The sequence below is a fragment of the Hemiscyllium ocellatum genome, chromosome 6, assembly GCF_020745735.1.
Source record: "Hemiscyllium ocellatum isolate sHemOce1 chromosome 6, sHemOce1.pat.X.cur, whole genome shotgun sequence".
NCBI lineage: Eukaryota > Metazoa > Chordata > Chondrichthyes > Orectolobiformes > Hemiscylliidae > Hemiscyllium > Hemiscyllium ocellatum.
The window spans coordinates 88,205,941-88,232,422 of NC_083406.1; the positions used below are offsets into that span (position 1 = coordinate 88,205,941).

General features: G+C 38.0%; 1 protein-coding gene across 1 annotated transcript in view; it reads right to left on the reverse strand.

The window, feature by feature from the left end:
- The window catches only part of flt1 (fms related receptor tyrosine kinase 1), a 202,745-nt gene that overhangs the window by 108,514 nt on the left and 67,749 nt on the right, over nucleotides 1-26,482 (reverse strand). Inside the window, exons 10-11 of the mRNA XM_060826118.1 lie at nucleotides 24,721-24,877; nucleotides 877-997 (exon numbers count right to left, since the gene is read on the reverse strand). Of these exons, the coding sequence (XP_060682101.1) occupies nucleotides 877-997; nucleotides 24,721-24,877 (278 nt within the window). The remainder of the gene's footprint in view (nucleotides 1-876; nucleotides 998-24,720; nucleotides 24,878-26,482) is intronic.

A 26,482-nucleotide genomic window follows, 5' to 3' on the forward strand; every position in this document is an offset into this window, starting at 1 on the left:
CCCTCGATTATTCAGTATTTTTGTTAAACTAAGGTATTATCCTCTACCAGGAAGACTGATGCTAAGTATATGGTCAACTCTTTTGCCACTTCCTGGCTCCCCATCATTATTTCTCCAGGTTCATTCTCCAAGGGCCTTATGTTCATTGTTGCCTCTCTCTTCCTTTTTAAATATTTAAAGAAGCTCCCACTGTCTATTTTTATGTTACTCGCTTGTTTGCCCTCATAGTTTATTTTCCCCTTTCCTTTGGTTCTCTTTTGTTGGCGTTTAAAACTTTTCAAATTCTGTAATTTACTGGTAACATTTGCCATGTTGTATTTTTTTTGTTTCAATTTGATAATGTCCTTAACTTCTCAGAGCCAAGTACTATTCAAGATAGGTAGTTTCTGGTTCTCTGCTGTATCTTCAAACTCATTTGGAATTGTGTTGAGATGAGCTAACTGCATTTCACATACATGTCTTTATAGTCAGTGATAAGTGAAATATTTATCTCCATTTATAAAAATTGGATTAAATCCCATCCCAAGAGAGAATAGACAAGTAGTAACACAAAAAAAACTCAAAAACGTTCCAAAAACACGAAGACCCATTCATCAAAAATGTTGTATGTTTATACGCAGATACAACAGGAAGCTTTTCTGTGATAACGATGTAATTGCTTTTTGTACCTGGTGATGGTTGGTTTTGAATGACTTAAGCATGGGTCTTCAATAGCTTTGCTGTTTTCTCAGTAAGACAAGCACATGAGAATTTAAAAGCCATTGTGATGCTCTGAACAATTCCACTTGCAGAGAAAGTACAATATTTGTAAGAGTACTGAACACAACCTTAATCAGAATTGGTACATTTGTAGGTACACATTAATTCTTCAAATACCTTATATTTTCCATCCAGTAATTCTGTTCTTTCACTGATACCATGAATCTTATTTCCAGTCACGTTGCTGCCAAATGCATCCAGGAAAACAATGTTGCTTTCAGCCCATGGTGTTTTACATCTGGAAACAACATTTAAAATTCATTACAGCCTTGATACAATGTTTACATGATTTCACTTAAGAGTAGGTCACTTTGCAGTGAGTGGAAACTGATGTATCATTTAAAAAGCTAATTTTAAGAAAACTAATCTATGAATGTTACCGAGAATGCTGAAAACTCTAGAGAAAGAGTTTCTGCACTCATACATGAACAAATGGTTTCCAACAGTTAAAAATTCCAGAAATCGAATATTCCTTCATCCCATATTTGTTCTACCTACACGTTGTGGCTGAACGTTTGCTGAAACATCCCACAACCCATTAGTGCATTTTTGTTTTGTCCAGTGAAAGGGAATTCAAAGTAGATACTCCATTTCTCTCAAAGAACACAGAAACTATCATTTAAACAAGTAGATCAAAGAATAAAGGACCTCTTTCACTTTAATTTTCTTAATTGAATTTTGTGAAAGGGTGCCTAAAATAATGCATAGGGTGAGGTTCAGATAGCAATTGATAAAATCCTTCATAAGACACTGTTGGAAGCTCATGAAATTGATATGAAGGTAAATTATTGACCTAGTTACAAAATTGGCTGAGTGAAAGGAGGCAAAGGATGGGGAAAATGAACAGGAATCGTCATTGGCAAGACATAGCAATCATATCTTGCAAAGTGACCAGTGGAGTGCCACAAGGATTGGTGCTGGGTCCTCTACTTTTCGTCATTTACATAAATGATTTGGATGCGAGCATAAGAGGTACCGTCAGTGAGTTTGCAGATGACATCAAAATTGGAAGTGTATTGGATAACGAAAAGGGCTACCTCAGATTACAACAGGATCTTGATCAGATGGGCCAATGGGCTGAGAAGTGGCAGATGGAGTTTAATTCAGATAAATGTGAGGTGCTGCATTTTGGGAAAGCAAATCTTAGCAGGATTTATACACTTAATGGTAAAGTCCTAGAGAGTGTTGCTGAACAAAGAGACCTTGGATTGCAGATTCATAGCTCCTTGAAAGTGGAGTCGCAGGTAGATAGGATAGTGAGGAAGGCATTTGGTATGCTTTCCTTTATTGGTCAGAGTATTGAGTACAGGAGTTGGGAGGGCATGTTGCAGCTGTACAGCACATTGGTTAGGCCACTGTTGGAATATTGTGTGCAATTCTGGTTTCCTTCCTATTGGAAATATGTTGTGAAACTTGAATGGGTTCAGAAAAAATTTCCAAGGATGTCGCCAGAGTTGGAGGATTTGAGCTACAGGGAGAGGCTGAACAGGCTGGGGCTGTTTTCTCTGGAGCGTCGGAGGCTGAGGGTTGATCTTATAGAGGTTTACAAAATAATGAGGGACATGGATAGGGTAAATAGGCAAAGTCTTTTCCCTGGGGTCGGCGAGTCAAGAACTAGAGGGCATAGGTTTAGGATGAGAGGGGAAAGATATAAAAGAGACCTAAGGGGAAACTTTTTCATGTAGAGAGTGCTATGTGTATGGAATGAGGGTGTGGTGGAGGCTGGTACAATTGCAACATTTAAGAGGCATTTGGATGGGTATATGAATAAGAAGGGTTTGGAGGGATATGGACCGGGTGCTCGCAGGCGTGACTAGATTGGGTTGGGATATCTGGTCGGCATGGACGGGTTGGACCGAAGGGTCTGTACCCATGCTGTACATCTCTACGACTCTATCTGTATTAGAACATAGAACATAGAACATTACAGCGTAGTACAGGCCCTTTGGCCCTCAATGCTGCGCCAACCTGTGAAACCAATCTGAAGCCCATCTAACCTATACTATTCCATTGTCATCCATATGTCTATCCAATGGCTATTTAAAATACTACTCAGAGTAAAGACACTACCTCTGACATCTGTCCTATATCAAATAATAATGTAACCTGCTCATTATTTATGACGACAAATCACCATATTTCACAGGAGAAGAATAAGACAGACTTTTAGACCATTTAAGCAATATGATTAGATAGTGCTTTTCACATCATCTTCTAAAAACCTAAATCATTGTTAATCTTGCTTTGACAAACAACAATCACAATGAGATAAATTCCTGATGCTCGATTTTAGCCGCACTACTCAAGGGATAGATACTGAGAAGAGGCCGGTACTCCCTGTTTTTCTGAATTAAGCAATGCACCTTTAGCGCTGAATTCAGCAGTGATTTTCTCTGTACTTTCTTTGCAACAATTATTCCTCACATAGGAAGTTACAAAGTCATTCCTGTTCTTAAGAGAACCGATTGAGTAAAGATCTCTGTTATGATGATCCTAGCTGACTGCATGAAGCAGATTCAAGAACACAATTCAACTTGATAAATGTGTTTTATTGTCAAGCACTAAATATATCCATTTAAAGGTACCAATGTACTTTAAAAAAAAACAAATTGTATGACACAAAAAAGAACAAACTATGATGCACTACCTGAGAACTGCTTGAAACAGTACTGCTACAAATATAAGAAAAATCCAACCCTTTTACCTCCACAACAACACAAACTCCAGAGAAGGACCACCAGGTTAAGACTTCAGCTCCCTGAACCTGGTGGCAGCATCAGAATTGGTTTCCTCATAAGCAAGAAGCCAAACTTTCAACAATAATATCATGAACCATCATCAGATCTCGGTTATAACAAAACCCTTACTTATTGAGATCTTAAATATTTAGCATATTTATTGATGGCCTAGAAAACTACAAATTTCACCTTATCAAATGCCTTCTGAAAATCCAAATAAATTACATCTACTACTTCTCTTTCATCTATTAAGCTCATTACCTCCTCAAAGAATTCTAATAAATTTATCAGACATGATTTCCTCTTTTTGAAGCCAAGCCAGAAAAGGATTTAAGGGTAGCTCAGTAATGGCACATCCATCTATTTAACCTCAGTGGTGGGCAAGCTTTTAGAAGCAACAATTTGAGTCAAAATTAAGTCACTTGGAGAAATGCATGTTAATAAAGGAAGGTCAGTATAGGTTTGTTAAGAGGTAAATTGTGTTCAATTGACATGCTTGAGTTTTTTGATAAGAACAGAGTGCATTGATGAGAACGATAAGTTTGACGTGGCATTCCTGAACTTCCAAAAGGTATTTGTCAAGGTTCTTTATAGCAGATTTGACTTAAAATAACTTGGAACTCATGGAATACAAATGACAGTAGCAAAATATATACAAAATTGGCTGAGTGATCGGAAACAGACATTAGTGGTGAATCGTGTAGACTGTTGGCATGTTTAGAAGGGAATTCTACAAGGATCAGTGTTGGGGCCCGCACCTTTCCTGATATGTAAGACTGACTTGGACTTTAATGTTCAGAGCACAACTTCAAAATTCTATGCACACACAACTTGGAAGTATTGCAGTCTGTGAAGAGGGTAGTGTCAAAAGGAGATTGAAAGGTTGGTGGTCTGGGCTGTCAAGTGGAAGATGAAGCTGCATGTGAAGACACATGACGTTATTCAGTTTGGTAGGAAGAATATGGAGACACAACATATAATAAAGGTAGTAAGTCAGAGGCTAGGACTCCTGCAGTGAATAACTCATATCCTGACTCCCAAAGCCTGTCCATCATTTCCAAGGCACAAGTCAGGAGTGTGACAGAATACTGGATGCCTGGATGAGTGCAAGCTTAAACGACACTCTAGAAACTTGTCACCATTCAGGATAAAGCACTTGATTGGCAGTACATCCACAAACATCCACTCCTTCCACCACCAATGCTCAATAGCAGTAGTATGTACACGCTATAAGATGCACTGCAGAACTTCACTGAGGCTCCTTGTACAGCACTTTCTAAATCTATAACTGCTTCCACTTTGAGGGGCAAGGATAGCAGATACATGGGGAAATATTCACCTTCAAGTTCCCCTCCAAGCCATTCACTATCCTGACTTGAAAATACATTGTTGTTTCTTCATTGTCATTAGGTCAATATCCTTGAACTCTCTTCCATTATGTGCTTACGTACAAAATGTGGGCTGCAGCAGTTCAAGAAGACAGCTCAACACTATCTTCTGTGAGCAGGTAGGGATGGGCAATAATTGCTGGACCAGCCATCGTGTGATTGAATAAAACATGATCTAATATGTTCCTCCCCTCTTCATTCAATTTATCGAAATAACATAAATACTGAGGGATTCCCATAAAGTCCTGTGTCACTGGCTAAGTTGCTTGAAAATGTGTGCACTGAAAGTATTTCAAAATCTTTTTCAGGCAGTATTGTCCATAAAACAAATTGCAAAAGTAATACAAAATGACAATTGTAAATTGCACCTGAGAGGGCTGCTGGTACCTTTAAGACACCTTTTTTTGAAAGCAGTCTATCCTGCACTTCCAATACATTTCAGTGAAATTGAAAGCATGTATTAATATTATAATGAAGTCTCCACCTAGTTCTGGCAGGAGCTTCTGGCGCCTGATGATATCCTGACCGGAAATACAAGTCAAGCACAAAAAGGGAAGAGACTTGGCACGACTGATCTCCACTCATTTGTCCCAATATATGCTGTGTCTGCCCACTTGGGGTCATAAGGGACAAGGTTAATACATCTATGAATACTTCTGTGACTCTGATTGTCAATTGCAGTTTCTTTCTGTTACACAAAATCTAGAACTTTAATATTCTGTAAACTAAATGTGATGAGGTTGATGTTGGAAAAAAAACCATAAAAGCCTACGTATTCATTGTATTTCGGAATGTATTGTATTGTACCACAGATTTATAATATGGGTTTAACGTAAACTCAGTTGTAAACATCTAAAATTTTATATTTGGGAAGTATCACCAGCAGCACAGTTTAATTTGAATAACTTCTTATACAGGCTGATAGGGCATTTGATCAGGCAATGTTGTTAAATTTTTTCATTTAAAGTTACAAGTGATCTTTTGGCTCATGATTCTATTTAGATTAGATTACTTACAGTGTGGAAACAGGCCCTTCAGCCCAACAAGTCCACACCGAACCGCCGAAGCGCAACCCACCCATACCCCTACATTTACCCCTTACCTAACACTACGGGCAATTTAGCATGGCCAATTCACCTGACCAGCACATCTTTGGACTGTGGGAGGAAACCCACGCAGACACGGGGAGAACGTGCAAACTCCACACAGTCAGTCGCCTGAGTCAGGAATTGAACCCATGTCTCAGGCGCTGTGAGACAGCAGTGCTAACCACTGTGCCACCGTGCCACCCTATTTCTATTCTACCTAATCAAAATAAATGATGCACTAACCACATTTGAATAAGCAAAGGTGAATTCAAACTGTGTGGTTGGGTGCATAATGATTTCGCTTCAAATTGATGCTGCATCTATTGCACAAACTTATCCTGAATCTATAGTCAGATTCCAAGCTGACAACTGAACAGATCAATTTAGCTCAGGAGACCCCAATTTGTACTCAGCAAGTTTAACATTGGTGTAAAGCTGAAATTGTTTCTCACAAGCACTAAACTTGCAGTGTAAATGGATTAGACCACAAAAGATAAGAACTTAACAGCTAGGAGCAAAGTAGATAGTTTAACCCCTTCCGCCTACTCTGCCATTTAATACAATTTTGGCTGATCTCATCTCATCTCAGCCACAACTCCAATTTCCTGCCTGCTCTCCGTAACCCTTCAATCTGTTACTAACAAAAAATCTGTCTATCTTTTCCATAAATTTACTCAATGTCCCAGCACCCACCAAACTCTAGTTAGTGAATTCCATAAAGTTATAACATTTTGAGAGAGTAATTTCTCCTCATATCTGTTTTAAATCTGGTGACCCTCATTCTAAAATTATGACCTCTTTTTGTAGATTGGCCCACAGGAGGAATCAATCTCTCTCTGTCTACCTTGTCAATCCCCTTTAATTAGATCTCCTCTTATTCTTCTAAACTCCAAACAGAATATGCTTAAACTGCTCAATCTCTCTTCATAAGACAAATCCCTCATCTCTGGAATCAATCTAGTGACAGTCATCTGAATTGCCTTCACTGCAACTACATTCCTCATTAGCAAGGGGACCAAGACTATATGCAATACTCCAGGTGCTATCTCACAAATGCCTTGAAAGGTTGCCACAATACTTCTCACTTTTATACTCTATTCCTTTTGTAATAAATGCCAAAATTACATTTGCTTTCCTAATTACTTGCTGTACCTGCATTCTAGTTTCCTACAATGCATGCATGAGGAAACGTAGATCTCTTTGCACCATAGCACTCTAAAGTTTCTCTACATTTAGAAAATAAGTTGCTTTTATAGTTCTCTGACCAAAATGGATAATTAGATTCCCTATAGTGTGGAAACAGGCCCTTCGGCCTAACCAATCCACACCGACTCTCCAAAGGGTAACCCACCCAGACCCATTTCCTTCTGACTAATGCACCTAACACTATGGGCAATTTAACATGGCCAATTCACCTGAACTGCACATCTTTGGACTGTGGGAGGAAACTGGAGCACCCAGAGGAAACCCACACAGATACAGGGAGAATGTGCAAACTCCACACTGACAGTTACCCGAGACTGGAATTGAACCTGGAGACCCTTGTGCTGTGAGGTAGCAGTGCTAACCACTGAGCCACCATGCTACCCATAATGTCCACGTTAAACTTCATCTGCCAAATTCTGGCCCATTCACCTGACATATCCATATCCATTTTTAAATTTCTTATTTCTTCTTTGCAACTTACGTTCCCACCTATTTCATTATCATTTGCAAATGTGGCTGTGGTATGTTCTGTCCTTGCAGTCAAGTCATTAATAATAATTATAAATAATTTAGCTCTGAGGACTGAACTCTGTGGCATCCTGCAAGTTACAACTTGCCAACCAGAAAAGACCAATTTATCCCAACTCTCTGCTTTCTGTTGATTAGGTAATGCTGTATCCAGATTAATAAATTATCCCTACCCCAATGTGAACCAAACACATGGAAATGATGGATATCAGGCAAGTACTTGGTGTCTCCTTCTAGCTTTTCCCAGATCAGAAGTAATCTAGTGGAGCAGATTGCCTGCCTTTACAGAAACTGTCAATTTTCCTTATATTGAAATCGGCACAAACATTGGGCAAATTTTATAAAGTGTAAAGACGGTATTGGTGAAAGAATATTAGATGAAAACTATAACAAATTTTAAAAAATTTATTAGAACAAGCCCTACACATTATGAAACATCTCACATTTACTGGAATTAAAAAAAACAAACTTCAAGATGATTATTATCCACAGCATTTGTATTGGATAAAAATGGACTGTAAGGTGCAAAAATATCACCTGAGGATTTTTGACATATCTAGAAACTGATCATTATTGGAATGGTGATATTCAGAATTGAGGTATTAATACACAGAATATGATTATTGCCCTTTCCTGGTTGAAACTGAATAATTTTGCATGAATTATTATACAGCCTGAACCAATTGAGTGCTAGTAAAATTTTGATCGACATTTTTTTCTCAAATTCAGCATTATTAATCCATCTAATAAGCAAATTATGCTCCTTAAGGATCAAAGTTGATCTTTACTGCCCACCATTTAGCTACATAACAGCATGATTCAAGGCTGTACCAATTCAATTCTCCTGTGTTCATCTACACAATGTGATCTTGCTAATGTCTCCACTTACCTTTCTCTTATCTTAGCAAAGGCAGCTACTAAACAGTTAAATAAAACAATTTGAAAGAAAGTTCTTTACTCAATGAGGGTGAGAATATTGATCTTGCTCTAACAGGTAGTGGGTGAATACATGCGTTTTTAAGGAGAAACGAAACCATCACAAGGAGGGAAAGGGAATGATGATAAATTGAGATGACAAAAGAAGTGAGGGTTCTTGAGTGGAGAATAAAGGCCAGCATGGAGAGATCAAATGGGCCATTTCTATTCTCTATATTCTTGGCAATGATGTTAACACAATATTTAGAGGCCAAATGTATGCTGAAAGTCTGTTTTAATAGAAATATGCAAACAGAAAAATTTTCACATTGAATTTTGATCTTAATAATTCTCTTCGTTAAAAGTATTCAGTCTGTGGTTTCCTATCATTATTAGTGAGCTGTCTGCTGTTTCTTATGAGCAAAGTCTTTGAAATTAGTGTATACTTAAACTTAGCAGAAAACTCTCACAATGTTTTTGATTTCTTTATAAGATCTTGGTGGTCAATTATTTTCCTCTGTAGTTTTTACCTTTATAACTTCACATTCCTCAAAACTGTCAAGCCTGTCTATGCACTGAATTTGATCACACACATTACTTATTCTAGCTATTTAATTATCTGATATTTTAATTATATGGTTAATAAATGGACCAGCAAATACCATATTTGAACTATTCGATTAAATGCACTGCTTATTATATCAAATTTGTGACACATATAAGTTAATCAATTTTGGATGAAAGAGTTTAAAAGCACTGTCATTAAAAAAACTTTCTACAATTCTCTCTCTATTGCCCGAGTAGGTTTACAAAATAAATACAAACCAAATATATTTAATTTTCTAGGAGTTTGAGCTGTCTCTCTACAAAGTTATCTGAGTGCAATTTCAAGTTAATTGTAATAGATATCCCTTCGTGTAAATAGCATACTAAATGGATGCAAAACCCAGTCATAGTGATTGTTCTTGTAGCCAATAGGAAACTCCGAGGCCAAAACCTATGGCTAGAATCCTGCGGTTTAAAGCCCAGCTCCTGGAATGCATTGATGAATAGCATAATTGCCAGTTCAGTAGGAAATAATTCCCTTGATTTTATTTGTTGTAATATTCTTTAGAATCCCATAAAAATCTGTAATGGATCTAGATTTTGTTACATAATAGTTAACTGGTTAGTTCCTGGTTTCTACATTGCAGCAGTGGCAAAGGCTTCAGGGATGCTGATATTTTATCCAATGATTAAATGCTGATAATTCTGGGTTCTGGTTGCGGTTTATAGTAGAGTGATGCGATTACTTGAATTATGCTGGAGGCTATTTCCTATAATGTTGGAATGAGAAGAACCAAGGGGTAGGTGATCCAAATTGGTCTTAATTGCTTAACACTATGGTAAAATAGCAACTGTTAGTGCTGCGTTTTGCCATTACATCTTACAGCATTCACAAGATTAGAATGTTCAGGTCACAGATCTTGTGCTGTGAACACAAATAGACTTGGGAGGCAGCCAAATTGTAACAATTAGTAGCCATCAAACTGAATGTGCATCGACTGCCAAATAACAAGTTTTTCAAAATTTATAGCAAGTCATCAGCAGTAAGTACCAGACTTCAGGAAAGTGCAATTTGAGAAGTAGAATTGGCCTTTCAACACCGCATAGGGCCAACTCATGCCAGTTAAAAATACTTTCTTGTAAAACAGAATTACACTGAAAAGGTGACAGAGTGGTGGTGTGGACATGATGCAAACAAAATTTTCATTCTTGTGAACCCCATGGAAAAATCACCATTGCAAACCAAGACAAGAGTGCTAACAGAAGTAATAAGGTCTACATTTGTTAATGTCCTGTATTTGTATACCCCCAGTGTGCATGTACACTGGCAGACCTGAGACACAATTGGGCTCTGGGTTTCATGATATTAATCATGTCAAGTCCTTGTTACGTATTCCTTCCAGCTTTTCTAGCTCAAAAGTAATCTTGCAGTGGTGGTGATTATGTGGGGTGATTACCTGTCAGGTTAAATCATACCTCCAGATACATCTTGCCCATGTATGTGGATGGAAGATATACTTTGCCTTGTAGTGAATGTGTATACGGAATGGGACGTTGTGGTGGTGGATGAGGTAGTGAAAATACTGGTTGCAAACAATCTACAGTGGCATTGTAGAGCTAGAACAAGCTGTTCTGTTCCACTTGGTGCACTTGAGACTTGAAGAAATAATTTGCTTGGTGTGGTGACAGCTGAAGATTACATAGCAATAAGCTCCCCTGATAATGTGGAATGGAGCAAGCCATGCACTCACCTTATAACAGAAAGGCAAAGTACCGTGGATGCTGGAAATCTGAAATAAAAATAGGAAATACTGGAGAAACTCAGCAGATCTGGCAGCATGTGTGGAGAGCGAAACAGAGTGAACGTTAAGAGTCCAACATGACTTCTTCTGAACTGTAGGTGATATTGGATTTAAAACATTACTCTCTTTCTCTCTTCACAGATGTCGGCACACCTGCTGAGTTTCCCCAGAGCATCCCGTTTCTATTCCAGGTGATATTTATTTTTAGCATCTGCAATATTTTGCTTTTATTTGAGTGATTTTTCTTCAGACCTGTTCAAAAGAAGATCATATTGGATTGGAAATATTAATTCTGTTTGACTCTCCACACAGATTTGTCACACTGTTGTGTTTCTCGTGCATTCTCTCTTTTTAGCGCCTACCTTGTAAGCACTAAACAAGGACTCCAATGGGCACTTAAATAGCCATTGGACTTCTTGATGTTATATTGGAGGACAATCTGTAAAAGCCCTGATGAGCTAAGCAATCTGTCAGACAGATATTCAACTTGGACACAGCCATATTACTACATTTGTCATTACATGTATTTTATTCCAGTAATACTGACGCAAATTGTTGGATATCTGTTCCATTTTTACACCACTATTATAGATTTTGTTTTGGCTGAGAGTGACCTGAAGCAATGAGGAAAATCAATATGAGAGAAACCAGTTGGAAGGAAAATCTAATTTTAGATTTTAGATTGAGCAGATATGTAGGCCATTGAACATTGATATTAGATTTCAAACCTATATATAATTCAATTTCAAAAACCTATCGCCATCATATGGGAATTTTACAAGTGGCACATGGGACATTAATAGGCATTTTAAAAAGATTAGAAGTTCTATTATTGCCATCGGAGTTTTTCTGGGACTTTTCAAACTACAGTTTTTCTCATGCAGCCTAAAAATTGTAGCACTCCCTTCTAGAGGAAACATCTGAAAGATTTATAATATTATTATCGACAATGAAAAAAAAATGGACAAAGGATAATTGTGATATTTTAAATAGATTGTAAAAACATGTTAATAAAAGCATAGCCAAGAACGTGCTGTTAAATATATAACACAATCTAATTTTGTTCCAATACCAGTTTCTCATGGTACTGTTAAAGGGCATGGCTGTCATACTAATTTAAACCTTGAAAAAATATTTGTCACCATTGTAGTTGTGATGGAATGTTTAGGATTGATTGGGTCTCAAGCACTAATCAGGCATTCAAGGGAAGTACATTGCACCACATTTGAAGAGGGAGAGACAATTGTGCTGCTGGGAATGATGTTGTAGCGGGGGTAGGAAACTAAAACAACAAGAGGAAAGCAGCATATACTGTGATTTTGCACAGGAAACCAGCAGCACCTTCTGCTAGAGTGAGATAAGAAAACTCCCATGGCCCAAGCAGGAGAAGGCCACTGCTATCTGCCTGCCAATGTGTTTAAGAACCACCTCTTAGCAATGGAACTTGCACAAAGGCTGTCAATTCAAATGAACTCCAAAGTAGGACATGATTCTGAATTTCTGAACAGTAAAAGGTCTTTATCTGGATTCAAAATTCATCCTGATAGTAGAGAAATTCTCTCCAAATTGTCTCAGACATGAATTCAAATTGAATCACTGAGTTTAGATGACACAATGTACCAGAGAATTCAATAATTTTCTCAACATTTTTCTTGAGCCAAAAAGCCTTCTTGAGAATAAAAGATATAGTATAAATAGACGTACGTACAGATGATGATATTTTAGAAAGTTTACCTCCAAACTTGTGTTTGATTTCTGACTAAAAGACTAAGTGCCTTTCAGTTAACACAAACTTCCTTTAATCCATTTTTAACTTTTATCTTCAAATGCTTGCTGTTCACACTCAGACACCATGTGGCAGATTTTCAATTATAGAGCACAGCAGTAGTTGGAACAGTTGCGCCACCCACTCAGTGCAACAGCAAGAGCCTTGAATCCATTCATGCTTGGGCCCCAATGAACATATTTATGAATGCTCCTGCTTGCTTCAGTCAGTGCATAGGGCATCCACTTCAAGTAGTTTACACATGGAGTCAAGTAGGCCTATTGTATCTTTTGAGCATGACCAATTTAAAAACATATTCAGCTCCCTATCTCCTTCTATTTTAACACAAACACATGGTGGTAGGAATTCAAAAAATGTCTTCATTCCAATACTTATTAACTAGAAATGAAGGGAATAAAATTTACCTGGGACTCCAGTTCTTTTGATTGCTATACAATGATTATTATCCTGAAAAACATCAGTGTGGCTTTAGCTATGATGCTTCCTAGAGTTTAATAGCCTGTCACCTAGGCTTACAAATTAAGCATTTGAGCCAACCAATAAAATGTGACCAAGACCAACAGAGGCAATGTGGACCATTGCCTTCAGAAAAGATCAGATAAGGGAGGAGATTAATTCTTTTCCTCTCAAGCAGTATTGGATTTGCTGGGGAGTGCATTTTAACTTTTAAATAGCATACCTACATAAAAAAAAATCTGATAGCCAAGTTGGTAAGAATTTTGTGTTTCAACTCACTGCAGCAAATGACAAATTCTAAAATTAAACATATACAATAACTTTCAACGAATTGAAAGATAAAATAAAAAGACTGGAATTATATCATAGCCTGTTAAATTATATCTATACCTCTAAGATCTTCTGAGTTTCAAGTTTGGAATTTGGACTTGTGAAAAATATTCATTTGTTCTTGCTGCGCTTTGATTCTTCCCACTGTTTGAACAGAAAGCAACGCCACAAAAGTATAATAATACTTTCCCCTTAAAACAGAACTATTGGATAGTGAATATTTGCAAAGCGTGCACCATACATTACCACCCATTTTTCAAGTGTAATGTATCGTGACTTTTCTCAAGTTATTAGATTGTCTGTTTACCCTGAGCCAAACAGAGTGCATTGTCTTTCAATTTGCACTTTGGCCTGGCTGTTGTGTTGAAATAAGCCTGGATCACACAGTGTGCATGGTTTTTTGATTTTCAAGTCAGCAGTTTAATTAAAACTAAATTAACGTCTGCCGGAAAAAGAAGCTTGCTTAATTTGTTTCTGAATATATTCAAGGTAAGCCAATCAGCTTTTCTTAATCCAAATTCCTTTTGACATCCTCGGAAAGGGCTTTTTTCTGATTGATCTTTGGAAGAATTAGGATATATTTTCCTATTATTACCAATCAAGAAAAGTTGCAGCTGGTGGTTGTTCTCCTTCTCTCAGTTGTGAGAATCCCAATTTGGCACCACCATTAACATTCACTCGCTCCACCACCGACACACAGCAGGAGTAATGTTTACCATCTGTAAGATGAACTACAGTAAAACACCAAGACTCCTAGGACAGCTCCTTCCAAACCCACAATATCCACCACCTATAAAGACGAGGGCAGCTGATGCATGGGAACAGCACTGGGTGTAGCTACAACCATGGTCTGTCACAATTCAAAGTGACACCACCTTCTCAAGGGCAATTGGATATCTAATAAATATTGACCAAACCAGCAACACATGAACAAATAATAAAAGAAAACAAGAGTAGAAAACTGGTTAATCATAACCAGACAGTTTTAACCTAAATTGCTACATAATTGGGAAAACTGACTAAAATGCTCTCTAGCTTCTGTTAGGGAAACACAGAAAAAGATGATTTAATGCCTGATTTCCAAACTCACATTGCTGGCTATAAGCATTGGTAACATCAGCAATTATAAGATCACCACAATTTCATGGATCAACTTTTTACCATAAATTACGAGAACAATGTATTGTATTCAATTTCTTCCTAGGTTGTGAAAACAGATTTATCACCAGATCTATTCTACTCGTCCACCATACATCTCTTTGACTCTATGTCCCCATTGGTATAGCCCTGTACTCATGTCTTTCTCTGGTTTCTCTGCTTTCCCCCTTCATAGAGTCATAGAATCATCCAGCACTGAAAAATACCCTAGATTCCAACTTGTCCATACTGCCAAGTTTCGCAATCTAAAATGGTCCCATTTGCCACCACTGAGCCCATAACTCTCTTAACGTTTCCCAAAAATGTACCTATCCTAATGTCTTTCAGACATTGTAACTGTACCTGCATCTATCACTTCCTCTGGCAGTTCATTCTATATATTCAACTCATGTCCTCTTCAAGCTCATCTTATCTAAGAGAACCACTTTCAGTTTCCTCAATTCTATTTTGTAAACTGTAACAAAATCCTCCAATAGGAAGGATGTTGTGAAACTTGAAAGGGTTCAGAAAACTTTCACAAGGATGTTACCAGGATTGGAGGGTTTGAGCTCCTGGGACAGACTGATTAGACTGGGGCTAATTTCCCTGGAGTGTCAGTGGCTGAGGGGTGACCTTATAGAGGTTTAATAAATCATGAGAGGCAATGATAGGGTAAATAGACAAGGTCTTTTCCCTGAGGTGAGGGAGTCCAAAACTAGACGGCATAAGTTTAAAGTGAGAAGGTAAAGATTTAAAAGGGACCTAAAGTGACAACTTTTTCATGCAGAGGATGGTGTATGTATGGAATGAGCTGCAGAGGAAGTGGTGGATGCTGGTACAATTACAACACTTAAAGGCATCTGGATGAGTATATGAATCAGAAGAGTTTAAAGGGTCAAGGGCCAAATGCTGGCAAATGGGACTAGATTAATTTACAACCATTTATGATGTTCAGCATGGACGAGTTGGGCTGATGGATCTGCTTCCATGCTGTTCATCTCCATGATTCTATGACTCTAATTGCCCATCCAGGACCCAATGTCAGTTGTTAATGGCTCTGTCTCTTCCATTATTGTCACTCTCTTCCTTACATCTACTAACATCACCCTATTGCAGCATTTTGGGTTTAATTTCAGATTTTCAGAATCTTTCACTACAAAATGTATTAAAATAAAGCACCATTCCAAAAATATTAAAGGATATGTGGCAAAATAATACTTGTGCATTTGTTTATAGATTATACTTAGTTATGCTGAGTGGCAAATCAGATCTGAGGGGTTGAATAGCCTACCTCTTTGTTTACAGAGGAACATCAGTATCTGTAAGATTACGAGGTCAAAATCCTGGAACTTCTGTACTAACAGCACTGTACGAGTATTGTTGTCGCACATTGGAATTTAGGACATAGAAATAGGAGCGGGAGTAATCCAATGGCTCTTTGAACTTTATCATTTGCTTTTACAACATTCTTCCCCAGTTTCTCCATGTCCACATTTGCCAAGAACATGCTTAATAATTGATCTTCCCCAGCCTTGTGGGGTAGAGAATTCCAAAGATTCACCAATCTTGGAGTGAAGAAGTTCCTCTTCATCTCAAAGGACTACCTGCTTATTCTGATACTGCATCCCTAGATGTAGAATCGCCAGCCAATAGAAATTCTATTCCACAAATAACTTCTGTAAATTTCACTAATATCTTAGGGGCTGCACAGTGGTCAGCACAGCTGCCTCACAATGTCAGGGACCTGGTTCAATTCCAGCCTTGGGCAACTCTTTGTGTGGAGTTTACACATTCTCTCCACTTCTGCGTGGGTTTCCACCAGGTGCTCCGGTTTCCTCCTACAGTCCAAAGATGTGCAAGTTAGATGAATTGGCCATGCTAAATTACCCATAGTATTCAGGGATGTATAGGTTAGGTGGATTAGCCATGGGAAATGCAGGTTGATAGGGGGTGAGTCTGAGTGGGATGCTGTTTGGAGAATCAGTATGGACTTTTTGGGCTGAGGTTTCCAGCATCTGCAATCCTTGTTTTTACCTAGTTGATTTTAACCCTACTGCGAATCCTCTTGCAAGGATGCCTACCTTGAAGAAGTTTTCCTCCTCTCTCTACAAGCTCTCCACTCTGCAGGCACCCTGCCTCTATTTCTGATGAAGGGCTTTTGCCCGAAACGTCGATTTTCCTGCTCCTCAGATCTTGCCTGACCTGCTGTGCTTTTCCAGCACCCCTTTTTGGGCAGGTTAGCCTTTTTCCATACTGTAGGAATAGCAAGTGAAAGGATGACCGGATGACCTATGATCTGATAATGTCTTGTTGTTTGAATTATTGAAGAAACAGTCTCCATTTCTTTAAACTCCTCTCATAAAATAATGGTGCCTAGTCTAATTACGCCAGTGAATGCATGTTGTACTCGCAAGTGCATCCTTCCTTTGATAAGGAGACTAAATATGTTCACAATCTAACAAAGGGTGGTGTCATCAGAGCTGTATACAATTACATCATTCCTTGTGTGACAGAAATCCCTTGCAATGATGACCAACATATTATTTGCTGCTTTAATCACTTGCTGCATCTGCAAGCTAGCTTTTAGTGTGATGAATTAATGAACAGAGACACCGAGGACACATTGAATATCAACTTGTCTGAACCTCTCATCATTTAACAAATGTTCTGCCTGTGGAAGGTGGATAAGTACACTTACAATATATTCCAATGGTGATGTTCTTGTCTTTAATGTCCATATCCCCTAAATGCCTTCTTACACCGCCTCATAACTCACATTTACAGGTAGTTGTGGTTAATTAGCAATTTTGGAAACAATTACATTTGGTTCCTATGTTCAAATCATTTATATAAATTGTAGTTCAATCACTAAACATTTGCAATGATATTAAGCCTTTAATTCCTATTCTCTGTTAGCCAATTTCCAATCTATACCAGTATATTGCTCCAATGTGATCTCATTTTGTTTACTAACTTCCTATGTGGGACCTTACAAAAAGCTAAATATTTTCTAAATGTCCCCATTGCTATAGCCTTGTACTCATGTCTTTCTCTGGTTTTTCTCCTTTCACCCTTCACAGAGTCATAGAATCACATAGTACTGAAAAAGAAGCACTGAAATACACCACACCAACTGTAGTCTTTTATGATATCAGTAACATCCTCAAAAAATTCCAATAGGTTCAGTGTGGGTTCAGCATGGGACTCAGCGTCTGCAAGATGGGCCCGATGGCAAAGAGGTGGCACCTAAACTGTGGCAACTCCGACATGGGGGGGGGTGACAGTGCAGACGACTGCAAGGCAGTGGAGGAGATGTTGCACTGCAGGTGTCATTGGTGAGCCGGCTCAGGACTCATGGTGAGGGCAGTAGAATGACAATAGACTCTCTTTCAGTCATATCTTTTTATTCTTAAACTATTCAAAATGGCACCAGATCTTTTGCTATAAATTCTGTGTTTTATGATCTGAAACTCCACAACCATCTGATGAAGGAGCAGTGGTTTGAAAGCTAGTGCTTTGAAATAAATCTATTGGACTATAATCTGGTGTTGTGTGATTTTTAACTTTGTCCACCTCAGTCCAAAACCGGTTCCTCCATATCATGATCTCCCTTGATGTGGAGATGCTGATGTTGGACTGGGGTGGACAAAGTTAAAAACCACACAGCACCAGGTTATAGTCCAACAGGTTTATTTGGAAGCACTAGCTTTCGGAGTACTGCTCCTTCATCAGGTGGTTGTGGAGTACAAGTGGACACAGAATTTATAACAGAAGCTTGCAGTGTGATGTAACTAAAAATATACATTGAAAAGTACCTGGATTGTTTGTTAAGTCTCTCATCTGTTAGAATGTCCATGTTAATTTCACTTGTTTCATATATAAATCACAAAAGGTTTTTTTTTAAAAAGTTACATTCTCAGGTTAACTTTAACAATTGGTGTCAGCCCAGATGATGTGTCGAACACCTTCCACAACCACCTGATGAAAGAGCAGCGCTCTGAAAGCTGGTGCTTCCAACTAAACCTGTTCGACCTTAACCCGGTGTTGTGTGATTTTTATCTATGATCTCCCATGTATTGGTTCTGCCCATCCTGAAGGATATTAATATTTTCAAAGTGTCCAATAAACACATATTTAGAAGACACTGTAATATGTTCCCTCTTAGTGATGCCAAGTTAACAGGGAACACAAATGGAATGTTGGACTTTATTTCAAAGGGAGTGGAGTATAGACAGATTTTGCAAAAATTGTAAGGCACTAGTCAGACTACAGCTAGAATACTGCGAACAGTTTTGTGCCTTTATTTCAGGGAAAACATCCTGGCAATGGAGAAGTTCAGAGAAGGTTCATGAAGCTGATACCAGGTATGGAGGGACTGTCTTGTGAGAATAGACTGAGTAGATTGGGCCTGTATAATTTAGAAAATAGAAGACTGATAGGTGATCGTATTCAAACTTACAAGATTCTTAGGGAACTGGACAGGTTAGATGTGGAAAGGTTGTTTGTGGGTGTGTATAGGACCAGAGGGCATAATCTCAGAAAGAGGAGCTATGCATTTTACTTCGAGACCCTCTTAGAGGGTTGTGAATTTGTGAAATTCCTTACCACACAGGGCTGTGAGGTTGTGTTATTCAGTATATTCAAGGCTGACATAGATACATTTGTAATCAGCAAGTGAATTGAGAATGATAGGGAAAAAGACAGGAAAGTGGAGCTGAGGATTATCAGATCAGCCATGACCTCATTGAATGGCAAAGCAGACTTGATGGGCTGAATGGCCTATCTCTGCTCCTATATCTTATGGTATTATGTGATTCATCTGGTCCAGGGGAATTATCAACTTTCTATCCAATTATTTTTGAGTTCTATCGCTTTATTAATACGGACTTATTTTAGCTCTTCATTTCTAAGCTCTTTGCCTGGGGGGGTGAGGGGGGGAGAGGTTTCTATGCCTATTCTGTGATGATAGACACAAAGAAGTGGTTTCATTTCTCTGCCATTTTCTTATTTGTTATAAATTTGCTGTAATGCGATTGCTAAATTGGGAACAATGTTTGTACACTGTGAAATTTTAATGCGTGTACCGATTATAAAGTGATTCTTGCCCCATTGGTTTAAATGGTGCTGTGACTATACAATTTTCTTATCACACAGGATTGCACAAGAATGGAACTACTGTGTTATAGTAGAACTGACTGTACATTGATGTTGCTCGTTATTACTGTATTCCCTATATTGCATACAGCTTTAATCCCCCTACTTATGTATACTCAAGATTACCATTACAAGTTCATGGCCTATAAATAATTCGTAAATTTTTATTATTCCTTGTTGTTTGTTAACACCACTGAAACTGATTGGACATCTTGATCCATCAATCTAAAATTCTCTTACTAACTTACCAATCTTTTTCTTTATTAAACAGTACTAGCCTACCACTTATTCCTTCTGCTTATCCTTCTGAAATGATAAATATCTTGAATATTCAATTCCCATTTGTAGTCACATTATAATCCAAAATGGCAATTAATCATACCCGTTTACTTCTACTTGGACTTGCAAAACATTTATATCATTGTGAATGTAGTGTGTATTCTGATCAAGTGTTCCTAACTTTGACTGTTTAAACTTTATTCCACATATTTGATGCTGAACTTCATTTTATGTCTTCCTATTTCACGTCTACTTTTGTACAACTACTTTTGCTTTTTTCCTCACTGAGCTCTCTCTCAGGTTACCAACCCTAGCCTAGTTTAAACCCTCCTGAACAGCAATAGCACATCTTGCTGTGAGGGCGTTAGTCCTGGTCCTGTTAAGATCCATCTCATTTGGCTTGTATGAGACCCCGGATTAGAATGCCTCAAAACTGGCCTGAAAGCCTCAGAAATCTGATACCATTTCTCTTGGATTAATTGTCCAGCCTCATAGCATCCCTACAGTGTGGAAAGAGGCCTATCGAGTCTCTACCAACCTAGAAAAGCATCCCGCCTAGACTCAAACACTATGGGGCAATTTAGCAGACCAATCCACCTAACCTGCGCATCTTTGGAATGTGGGAGGAAACCAGAGAACCTAGTGGAAAACTCAGGTTTCTGACACTGTGAGGCAGTAGCGTTAACTACTGAGCCACAAGCAACCCTAACGTTCAGTCACTCAATCCTCCTATTCCTATGCTAACTGAGAGGTGACACTGGGCATAAATTACTACCCTAAAAGGATCCTGCTTTTTAATTTTTTTCCTAATGCCCTAAAATATGCTTCCAGGGATCTCACCACACCACCCCCCCCCCCCCCCACCCCCTTTCTATCTACGTCATTGTTGCCCATGTGGACTATGGCCTCTGCCTGTTCACCTTCTGTCCTCTCCACCCCACATCTGGCTGCAGTTCAATGAGGCCTTAACAGTAATTACCAACAGGCAGTAATGCTGGCATCATGTGAAAGAAAGAAGCTCTGTAATTGCAACTCTAACAACTTTTTGAGTTGGTTAGAAAAATGAAGTAAATGCCTTCGTGTTCAATTTCTGTTCAGAAGATTCAGAACTCCATTTTGCCCTTAAGAGCAAAGTCTTGTATGTGTTTTATGTGTAGGATCTATATTGTTCTATACCAAAAGAGTTCAATAGTGATTATTACAAGGTAAAATCTATATATTGTGGCCAGGCAATGATTATTCCTAAAAATGCATGCAATCAAATGTTGAATAATTTTTTTTTTCTGAGTTTTAACCTAACAGCACATATATTTGCACATATATTTATTTTCCATAGAGTAACTTTAAAACTTTAAAAACTGAGATAGTAAAAACTCTGTCTTATTCCAGTAGCAATAAAAATACATAAAATCATATCAGAATTAAATATGTACGGGCCAAAACAAAGATTGCTGGAGACATTCTGTTCTGTTTTGGATGGGGTAAAAAAATAGAACAGCCAGAAAAATTTCTCAAAGCCAGCACTCATGCTGAAGATTTGACTGAAAATCTAAAAACAAAAATCAATGCCTCAACTTTTAATTGAAATTAATTTAGCAGAAGATTTTAAATACCTGTATGAGTGGAGTTTGCATTAAGCAATGTGTGAGTGAAGAAAATACCCAAAGTCAGCCTCAGTGTGCTTCGCCCCCCCACCCCCACCCCCGCCGCTCAATGTGTCTTAAACTGGACCTCAATGCCAAACAATGATCAATTTTCTCTTGAAAGTGACTGCTGTGTCTTCCCCGTATGAGGAACAGGCAGAACTTTTCTGAGAAACCACACCACCAGTCAGCCCTCACATGGAGTGGGTGAATATCTGGAAAGATCTTTGTGTCATGCATGACCTTCTGGGAAGTGATCTGTGCCCATGTAAGGCTCTGCCCTTGATCCCAGCTCTTGAAAAAATTAACATTTTCCTTCCCAAATGAGGCCTCAAATACTGACGGTCTCTGAGCCATCGATTGCTGTGAGATCACTTTCACTGTGATTCAACTCCAGCTCATACAGATGAAAGTATAATTAATGTTGCCATGCCTCCTTACACTACATGAACTAGTAAACCTCAGTTTATGCAAAATCAGATGTAGCACAAAGCCTTGTTCAATACAAAAGCGACAGAAAGCTGCATTGTTCAGTGTCAGGTGCACATTGGGAGATGTTCCAATTTATCAAGAGTGCCAACACTGAAATTAGCATAACACATTGAATTCAAATGGATTACAAGACTTTATTTAAGTTAAGTAATAAACAGCTTAATAAAGTGGCAAAAAAAACAGCAGATATACATCAAAGCTCTCTTTATCATTGAACAATAATTCTGCCAAATCTTTATACAAACATAATGGGGAGATGAAGCACATCAAAAAAAACAGAAAGCCAGCAAAATTCATTTTTGATATTTTCTTCAAATGTGCCATAAATCCACCTCCAAAATGTTTTAATAACTAGTGGACTTAATTCCTTTGTACTCTTGAAAATAGACACACTACATCTGCAAAAGATTATTTGTTTGGGATTTTGATGATATTATGAACTAGAACTAGAGAAACAGCTTGGTTCCGGAGTAAACCAGCAATTTCTCACAACAAATGTCTCTATAATTTAGTCCAAAATATTTTGTCATAATGCTCAAAGGGTTACCTTCTGTTTTTCTCATTGTTCATTCAGGGAGTATCATTAAAATTGACTTCGCACAGATACGTCATTACTTTTGTATGTTGCACATTTTTGCTCTAAGTCAACTGAAAGGTCAGTGAATTAGTAGATATAACGTAGATTAAATTTTCAGCATTTATAGATAAGCACATGTCCATACTTAAACTGTTAAGTATATAGGGCAGGATTTTTACTACCGGGGTGGGTAGTTGAAGTCAGGACATTTCCTGGCTCACCAGACCTGCCAGGCCCTGATATACACAAATTTTGCCCCAGTGGGGCCAGGCGTGGTGTGGAGTCGGGCCTGCCGACTGCAGAGCATCGACGGCCAAGGTGGTAGGTGAGTGCTGAGCTGGCCTGGTTAGAACGTTCACCTTGGTCTCTGGGAGCACTCCCAGTTGTACTACAAAATTTTAGGCTGTCGATCCCTCATGATTCTATCCACTCCCCATGACCCCTCTATTTCCATTCCAACTTCTGCCCAACCTTCAGCTCTTACGCTCTCCATGCCAACTCAATGCCAATACATGCCTTCAAGCCTCTAGTATTGGCACTTTAATGATCTGTCTGATTGTCACGTGTACAGGGTTGTTTTTAAAGTTAAGAGATTTGCAAACTTTTTTTCGTCTTAGCAGTTCCACACTTATATGACTCCATGATTATGTAAATATTGCAGATACCGTTCAAATAAGCATGAAAGGGGTACAAGTTTATTTTGAGCTAGAAGGGATGCTATTGGGAGCCATGCTATTGTCTGGAGGGCAAGTGTGGGCACTAAGTTGAAATGGAAATGGCATTGAAGGGCATGAGTAAGACCTTTTGAATTTACCTTCCAGACTACGGCTCCTGGCTCTTCTGAGGGACCATGAGCCACAAGGCATGAGGAAACTGCACAATTCCATTAAAATTTGCAGAGGACTAGGCAATATCAACCCTTACAAAGAGTCAGCCAGGTCAGGATTACAGTGTGGGGGTTCATGACCCACATCAATGAAAAGTGGGGCAATGAGAATGAGGGCAGGAATCCTAGAATCTGGTTCCAGACATTTTTTTAAAACACTTCGGAGTTCTTCCATCTCCGCATAAGTCTGGGCCACACGAACAAATTTCTAAACAAGGCACTATATATTTCTTGTATCAACAATAAACACCATCATAGAAAATGATAAGATACACAAAAATCAAACCTTCATAAATGTTTAACCATGATTAATTCTACATAAAGAGATTCACATTAATCTTTGACTATTTAAATACATGCCTCCTGAAAATACCGTAAGTGCAAACAGAAAGTGCTTATCATAGGCAGTTTGCCAACAGCTTCTAAATGTGAAACATTGTCCATTTAAAAATCCCAGTCAAACACTATTGTGTGCAATTCTTACCATTAATCGGCTGTATAGACTTTTCCAACTCGTGGGCAAAAATGAATTCAAAAGTCAAAGGTGGGGAGCAGCTTTGAGAAAAGAAGAACCAGCCTCTAAACAGTTTTAAATACACTTTGTACTATAGAATCTTTAAAAGAATGCTTAATGGAGGTGTCTGAATAAAATGATACTCGATGTCATTCCATTTCTGATAATTTACTGCAATGAAAAAGCCTATTTAGGTAAACAAAACATCTAAGTTTTTAAAATGCTGACTGCCCTGAGGATTTTATTTATAGTTAACACTGTTCTATTTCTTTTTATTTTGTGTTTGGTATATATGCATTTATAAAAATATTCATTTCAATTTGTAGCTAGCCACAATTATAAGGCATGAGAAATTACTATAATGAAATATATATTAAACATGTTGACATTTTTATTAAATAAATGTAAGTAAACCCAAAGCCTGCAGTTAACCCATATTGTTAATAGTATTTAACAATGTAAATAAGTGAAAAATCAAACGAACAAATCTACTTACTGTGCTTTTGAACTACTTTGGGCACAAGGTTGCCATCCCCATAGAAATCTAGGAATAGGGATGCCATAGGCAGTGCATGATAGAGTCTGTTTGCTGCCCAATTGGAAGAGATCAAAGTTCTGATTGGACACTGCCTTTTCACATATATGTGGTTTTACTGCAAAAAACAAATTAATGAGAAAACCAAAAGCCAAATAAAAAAAAGAATTTAAAAAAAAGACACAATTCATCTCATTACACACTAAGGCCTTATTCACATATTCAAAAGCTAAGTGAAGACAGTACCATCCTTGCAGTGTGATATATTCATGCTTCTCCTGTTTGTCTCATCACAATTCATTTTTATGTATGAGAGTAAAATCAAATTTTTCATAGTTATCTGTGAAGATGCAATCTCAAGAAAAAAAATGCTGCCCTACAAGAAGTGTTTGAACAATCCTCAGAAGAGATATTACAGCATTAAAACAAATGAATGGTTGAATGAATAACAAATGCGTGATCTATGTCCCAATTATTTCAGCTTTTTGCTGTCAAACGTCCACTCTTGGCGAAGATTGGATCTCTTCTATTAACGATTTTGCAAGTTTTCCATACATATTAAAAATGTTCATCTTCCGATTTTAGCATTTTCACAAGTTTGTCAAGATTGTTAAATTGCTGGATAGGAAAGCAAAAGTATGGGATTCATACTTTTAGACTGTGTTCAGTCTCTGGCCACAGTGGTCCCTGGATTCAGTTCTGCATTTCTGTGGTACCCACTTGAGCAGCTGAACATTTTTTTTGTTTCAAAGCAGAATCTCACAGCTTTAGCAAAGTTACAATTAGCAAGGTCCTGCTGCTACGTTGCAGGTGTCTGTACAGTAAACTGCACTCACATGTCCCTGCTGAACCTTAATAAACTTTTACGGTTGATTTTTCTGTTTTGTTTGACCTTTTTCCTCAAGGAATGATGGGCTTTGCCATGGATCTTCTTTGCTTTCTCTGGGCAGGATTTATTGTCTACATTGCTTCTCTTCCTGTACTTGTTGATAATGAAGTTCACAGACGACTTTGGTATCCCAGTCCTTCTGGATATTTCGTGGGCAGACTTTTTACACAAGTGATAGTCAATAATGATAGCTTTTTGAAACTCTGAGAGTTGCTTCAGTTTTTCCATTCTGGGTAAAGCTGAGGCACCTAGGATGCAAGAATTCGTTTTTTTTTAGCTTCCACAGTTGCTCTAGAACATTCCCTAACATGGTATTATGTCACTGGCTAACTACAAAGGGATTGTCCAAATACATTTTGTAGGGCAGTATATAACATTACAATTAAACATGCAATATTATACTTAAATTTATATGTTATACTTATATTTAAATTCTAAATACTGCTTTTAATACACAACTATGGTAAACTGGTATTTACCAAGAATTTTGCTAATATCTGAAAAGATTTAAGAACCTGTGATCCTGATCTCTAAGAATTCTGCTTATTTGTGTTTCTGTTGCTATATTTGCCTGGCTGTATCATTAATCTTATACAGTGAAATCTGTCAACAGCAACCATCCATGCTTCCCTAAACAACTCTATGTTCACAGCTTGTCTTCTTATACAGTTAAGAAACTGCTTGTCTGGCACAATATACTCCACCGTTACCTGGCCCTTTATCAATAAATGGGTATTATGACAGGAAGGTTCATACTTCTTCTCTGATCCTTCTTTATCCATGTGGTTCAGTTACTTTTATTCTATCATTCAACATCAAGAGACTTCCTGTGCC